This window comes from Primulina eburnea, chromosome 8, assembly GCF_022965805.1.
Source record: "Primulina eburnea isolate SZY01 chromosome 8, ASM2296580v1, whole genome shotgun sequence".
Taxonomy (NCBI): domain Eukaryota; kingdom Viridiplantae; phylum Streptophyta; class Magnoliopsida; order Lamiales; family Gesneriaceae; genus Primulina; species Primulina eburnea.
This window is the reverse complement of record NC_133108.1, coordinates 8,200,755-8,207,398: the sequence shown is the minus strand read 5'-3', so window position 1 is coordinate 8,207,398 and position 6,644 is coordinate 8,200,755. Positions and strand designations below refer to the sequence as shown.

The following is a 6,644-nucleotide window of genomic DNA, read 5'->3' as shown; positions in this document are numbered from 1 at the left end:
ATGATTCACATTTAAATATATATTTTTTTTAAAAAAAACTTATATAAGACGGTCTCACAAGTCAACTTTGTGATATATATATTTTATTTGAGTCACACACAAAAAACCAAGGTTCTAAAAAGCGTGCAGCACCCCGAAGCGCGGATGTCGAGCTCCAAGCTTTTCAAGCTTAAGCGAGATTAGCATATGCTTAAGCTTGAAAAAACGTTTTTTTATCTTTAGTGTAATTGTAATTAGCTCAAACCAATAAATAGATAAAATAATACATAAATATGATAAATTTAAGTATGATAAATTAATTCTCATATTTATAAAAACATAAAATCTCAAAATTACAATCTTTATTTGTTTTTGTAATTAGACCACATTAAAAAAAATGCTAAATATTTGTCAAATTATTATCAGAAATGCCTAATCATAATTAAAATTTAAAAATAAACATATAAATTATAAACTTAATTTATTATTTTAAAATAAAAAAACATACCTTCAAAATAAAAAATGTAAAAATAAATAGATGTGACTACTTGTGCTTAAGTACACTTAATTAAACGCCTTAATTACGTTTAATTCGGTCAAACTACATTTTAACCGTGTTTTTCCGTTTTTCTATGAAGTGTGGCGTTTTTGTCGAGCTTCAAGCTTAAACAGGCTTTTTAAAACACTGCAAAAAATCATTACTTTTTATATCAAAAATACAAATTTTTATTATAAATATGAACATGATTGACTTGTCTCATCAAATATACGAGACTATCTCATAAAAAAAAATCAATTTTTGATAATGTAGAATATCACATGCTGTGCTTACTCCCGACAGAAGATCCAATTCCCTATCGGACTTGGTGCGGTGGAGAAGAAAGTAAGCTGTGTGGCAGAAGTAGGTGGGATTACCGTATACCTATTTAATGGGTTGTGTTATTATGGCCATACGTCCACGGAATGGTCCATCGGGTATCAGAATTCTCCATCTTTAAATATTCAGTATTTACTCAATTCTGCATACAGCATACCCTTTTCATTTAATATTCCCATCTTTTCAATTCAATGCTATTAAGTTTTTTCTAAAAATAAAAATTTAAAATTTGTGAGATGTTATTTCGAGTTAATTTTTTGAAACAGATATCCTATTTGAGTTATTCATGAAAAAAAATTACTTTTATGTCAAAAATATTATTTATTATTGGAAATATAAACAATGTTGATCCGTATCAGAAATAAAGATATGTGCGATCATCTCACAAGATATCTACTATTAAATTTTTATATAGGTTGAATAAATTACAATTCCATCGTACATTTTGGAGTTTTGTGCTATCACCTAATCATATTACAATATTTCGATACATTTTCCTAAAAAATTCTTGACTTGATTTTTAAAAGATTTTCCCCGCCAAAATTAAGGCTGCGTATAAGCGTATTGATTTAAGACATTTATTTCATTTGGGAAAATTTTTTATGTGTATATTTATAGTTAGCGACCTACTGCACATACAGTTGAAATATTTATATAAACGCGATTATTTTTGTTCTTTACAAATTAATAATTTTTTCATATTTTTTTATTAAGAGTGATAAAATATTTACAAATTTTAAAATATAAATAAATATAAGATTAAATTTAAAAATATAGAAAAATAAGGATATAATTGTATTTTTAAATAAAGTTTTACCACATTAATTACAAATTAATTAGTATAAGGTTTTCAAATTTAATTAAATAATAACAGTAATGTATATTTGAAATGTTTCAAATCCCAACCATAATTTTTATTCATTTGTTTCATTGGCTTAGGTTTCCACATGACGTTGACTAATGTCTTTATGTTGGTGGGAAAAAAACATTATTAATTAAAATATTTCAACTAATAATTGTAGGTATTTTGTGAGAAAATCTTACGAATTTATTATTGTAAGACGGGTCGACTCGATTCATGCATTGAACAAGAAATAATACTTTTTATATAAAAGCTAATACATTTTTATGAATTGAATAAGTAGGAGATTCATATAACAAAATTGACCATTCTCCGGGGATTTTTTTACATCTCATAAGTAGGGATGTCAATGGGTCTGGGTAAAACCCAGACCCGCAATGGACCCACCCCATCTGGATGGGTTTGGACATATTAAATGGGTCATGGGGAGGGTCTCGGGTCTAATTTTTCAGACTCATCTGGGTATGGGGCGGGTCATGGGTCTTATAATACCCGCCACATACCCACCCCGTATATGTAGATATAAATATTATAGGGTTTTAGTTTTATTAATTTTCATTTTTTATCAACCCATTTCAAGGTCAACCATAGACATATTTGATTCTTTAGGTTAATTGAATTTCTAATTGGGTTGGACTTTAGTTTATTATCCAAATAGATAGATCAATTATAAATAAAACCCTACACCACCATAACTATTAACTATATGCTAATATCTCTTTTTTATGTAATTTTTTATGTCATAAAAATAATTTGTTTTTTATTATTAAGTGTGGTTGAAGATATGAATTAGTTTTCTATTGTATTCTATTTAGAAATTTTTTTTTTTCATAATTCAGTCATGTGAGAAAAATATTATTGTTTTCATTTTAAAAAAATTCGGGTCTCACGGGTCTACCCGGACCCGTTTCGTATTAGAGGTGGGGTGGGTCCGAAAAATATTTAACCGGGGTGGGGTGGGTAATGGGTCTAAGTTTTCTTCATGGGGTGGGTCTTGGGTTTAGCCATACCCGCCCCGTTGACATCCCTACTCATAAGCTGGTTAGATTCAATACAGCGGGTGAGGAAAATCGAGCAAGCTTAGATAAAACAGTCTCATAGGAGTTTTTGTGAAAAATAATACTTATTCATGGTTGGGTCGAATAAGATCCGTATGATAAAATTGATTCATAAGACGTTCTCATAAAAGTTTGTAAACTAATAAAGCCTTGGTTGTATATACGTGCTTTTTGATCGATAGACATTTTCTTATTCTCGTTTATTTTTAGAGTAGGTCTTCAGAGATTCGTGACGACCTCATTCATATTTAAAGTGTAAAATAATATTTAATATAAAAAATAATAATTTTTTATATATCTGATCTGTCTTAAAAAATTAATCCGTCGATATTTTTATAAGAGTTTTTTTGTTATTTTTTTAATCTTCTTTCTAAAACATATTTTCCATCCATTTAAATTTCCGACATAATTATTACTTAATTCAATTTTCTCTTTCTCCAAAATACTCTCTCTATGTATATATTATAGCTTTAAATGCAATATTTAAGAGTTCAAAATTATTTTAAACAATGATTCACGATATTATTTTACATCTATAAATAATAATAATTATTATACTTCTCCAAAACGAAATCAAATAAATTTTTTTTATGGAAACTCTATTCATAATCATTTCCGAGAATATTTCTCAAAACAAAACCAAACCAAACATTAATAATTATTTCCGAGAATATTTCTCAAAACAAAACCAAACCAAACAAGCTCTTAAATATCTGGAATCACATCACTATTCAAATGAAAGCGTGTTTGTTGATCGTAGAATATAATTCTAAGACAAAAACTTGTGTGAGATGATCTAATGGGTCGTATTTTGTAAGACATATCTTTTATTATTCTAAGACAAAAACTTGTGTGAGATGATCTCATGGGTGGGTCGTATTTTGTAAGACATATCTTTTATTTGGGGAATGCATGAGAAAATATTACACTTTGATTTAATTTGTTCACTGAAATGAAACAAAATTGACCAGTTAGTTATCATTTTCCATGAGTGCACACTGCAGCTGTAATATGTATGAATCATACGATATTAACAAATAAAGGCTTTCATTCGATGTAAAACACATAAAATCAACACATTGAAACCCAACAAACCAAAACAATAACAGACCACGGATGGACTTCATTGTTGTGGGACTATCAGCGCAATCAATAATTCAAATCTTTGCCCGTGGCAGAATAATTGCTTTGAGCGGATCCTTCATGACAACAGTAAATGCGAAGGTTTCGGTCGGGTCGGGTGGGTTTTCCGGAATGGGGATCCACTTGAACGCTTGCACCATCCTGGCCAGGAGCAAGTTCACATGCAATGTGCCCAAACTCCAGGCGGGGCAAATCCTCCGGCCAGCCCCAAATGGCAGCATCTTGACTCCCTTCATTCCGGTGATATCCACTTCCGTGCCGTCGCCGATTAAGAACCTCTCTGGCTTGAATTCACTAGGGTTCTGCCACATGTCCGGATCCTCCGTCAGCCAAGCTGTGTAAAACTCCACATTTGCGTCGGCTGGAATTGTGTATCCCCCAAGCTCTATCGTTTTCGTGGCTGCATGGATTTTAAGATAATTGTTGTTAAACTGAAAGAAACTTGAAAAAATGTACGTAATTTCAAAGTTTAATTAGCATATACAAATATTAAACAAAAATAAAAAAGTTTCCAAATTTACCTGCATGAGAGAGCAAAAAATGACTTGGAGGGTGTCTTCTGAAAGTCTCCTTCACTATGGCTCCAAGATATGACATTTTCTCAACCTCACATTCAGTCAGCACTCCGTCTTTACCCACAACGTCAACTATTTCTTTATAAAGTTTTGCTTGAATTTCTTGATTCTGTACTAAATGGAGCAAAGCCCACTCCAGAGTGGTGGCGCTCGTATCAGTTCCCGCGTTAATTGCTTCAGAACAAAGCGTCACCATTTCTTCTTCCCCCAACTTCCCTCTTCCCGCCGGTTCAAGCTCGAACAATGAATCAATATACGCAGCGCCGATGGGGCTCGACATTTCGGAAGTGGCGGCTGTGTGCTTTCCTCCACTCTCAACGAATGCCTTTCTGTTTCGAATCAATGGAACCAAACATTCCAGCTGTTTCCGTCTCAGTTCCTTAGCTTCCTTCACCTGCCGTCGGAAAAGAGGGGTCAACAAGGGCAAGAAATCTGGCAGCTTCGGCGTGGTCATCATCATCACATCTTTTAATATACTCTCGATTGCTTTGATTCGTTCTTCAGAAATCTTTGCCCCGAAGCACAGGCAAATAAGAATGCTGCATATGGTGAGCCTGCAATTACTCATCACCTCCACATATCCTACGCGGGACGCTTCTTCCTGAAGCCGCCTCATGTGGTTTTCCATAGCCCACTTTCTTATCCAACTGCACTGCTTGATTCTCGCCGGATTTATAAGCTCGGTTACGAAGTTACGGCGGAGGGCACGCCACAGAGGGCCGTACTCAGCCGAGTTAATGGCGCACTTCCCGACGCTGAATATGAGTCTGATAGGGGAATCCGCCGGCCGACTGGCGAAGAGCGCGCCTTTCTGAACAAGGGCTTCATGGATCAACTCCGAGCTGGTGATAATCACCAGAGTTCGTTGCCCCATCTGCATGGTGAAAATGGGACCATATTTTACACGTAAATCACGGACAACAAATATGAAAGGGCGGCGCTGGAGGATCACTTGAAACAAGTTCCCCACAAGCGGCCAACCAGGCGGACCAGGTGGTAGGTTTCTGGATTTTCCGCTGGCGGCGGAACAGTATCGCCACCATAAGCGGAGGAAAAGGGCTGTCAGCAATAGTACAACAATGTCTATAATTTCCATATATCTTTATCTTTTTATTTACCACTATTATTTCTATCGGCAAATGGCTAGCCGGTGAGCAGATGAGTACACAATGCTGGTTATAAAGAAGAAGAGGGTGAAATTTTTTTAAACCACCAACTGGCAGAAATAAATATTTTCAACAGAAATATTTAATAAGAACGTACCAGATGTCGACGTAGTAGGGGTCACAGGTATTTTTAAATTATTTTTACAGTCTTCTTGCAGAGTTACTCGAAAGCTGCATCATGCATTAAGTCATGCATGTGCATTTGTTAAAAGAGAAGATATCCATGCTTCAGGTTTCGGGGCCCCAATTCCATCACACTTGGCAATGAAAAACATAGAGAAATTGTACAAGATAAAAAAATTTCTGTGTTCGTGTTCTGTAATCCATTATAGAATTTAGTCAAATTTGACTGTATTCATTTATACACACAGAGGTGGAGACAGCTATTAAAGACTCTGTATTTACAAAGATGGAGCAAAATAATGGGAACCCTATTCAGCACCTTAATTTGCTAATGAACTGTTCATGCGAGATATACAGTAGTGTTAATGCCACCTACCTACTCAAAGCCGATGCACGACACACTCTGTGACCTAATTAGATTGGTTTTTTTTTTTTTCCTTTGAAATTTATTTAGACTGGTTGGTTATACGATATATTTTACATAATATTTGTTTATGATTTATTATATCTAATGCGAATGCAAAAATTTGTGTGAGACGATCTCACAGGTCGTGTTTTATGAGACATATTTCTTATTTGGTATTCCATGAAAAATTATTACTTTAATGCTAAAATTTTTACTTTTTATTGTGAATATGGGTAGAATTGATCCGTCTCACAGATAAAGATTCGTGACACTGTCTCACAAAAACCTACTCTCATGCGAATCATCTTAATTCGCATTGATAATATGAACATCTCATGGTAAGTATATTTTTGTTTTTTTTAATTTACATTTTTTTTTAATTTTTGGTCATGTTATTTGGTTAATTCTCGATTTTGGTCCAATTTTAGTTATCTTTCGTGCGATTGTTGATATCT

The 6,644-nt window shown here is 33.7% G+C and overlaps 1 protein-coding gene across 1 annotated transcript; it reads right to left on the bottom strand.

Annotated features, from left to right (window-relative positions):
• Positions 1–3,807: 3,807 nt before the first annotated feature.
• Positions 3,808–5,657, bottom strand: LOC140838812 (cytochrome P450 77A3). Its single transcript, XM_073205384.1, has 2 exons — positions 4,441–5,657; positions 3,808–4,319 (listed from the first exon to the last, which is right to left on the bottom strand). The coding sequence occupies exons 1-2, from the start codon at positions 5,588–5,590 to the stop codon at positions 3,934–3,936; spliced, it is 1,536 nt and encodes a 511-aa protein (XP_073061485.1). The 5' UTR covers positions 5,591–5,657; the 3' UTR covers positions 3,808–3,933.
• Positions 5,658–6,644: the final 987 nt, after the last annotated feature.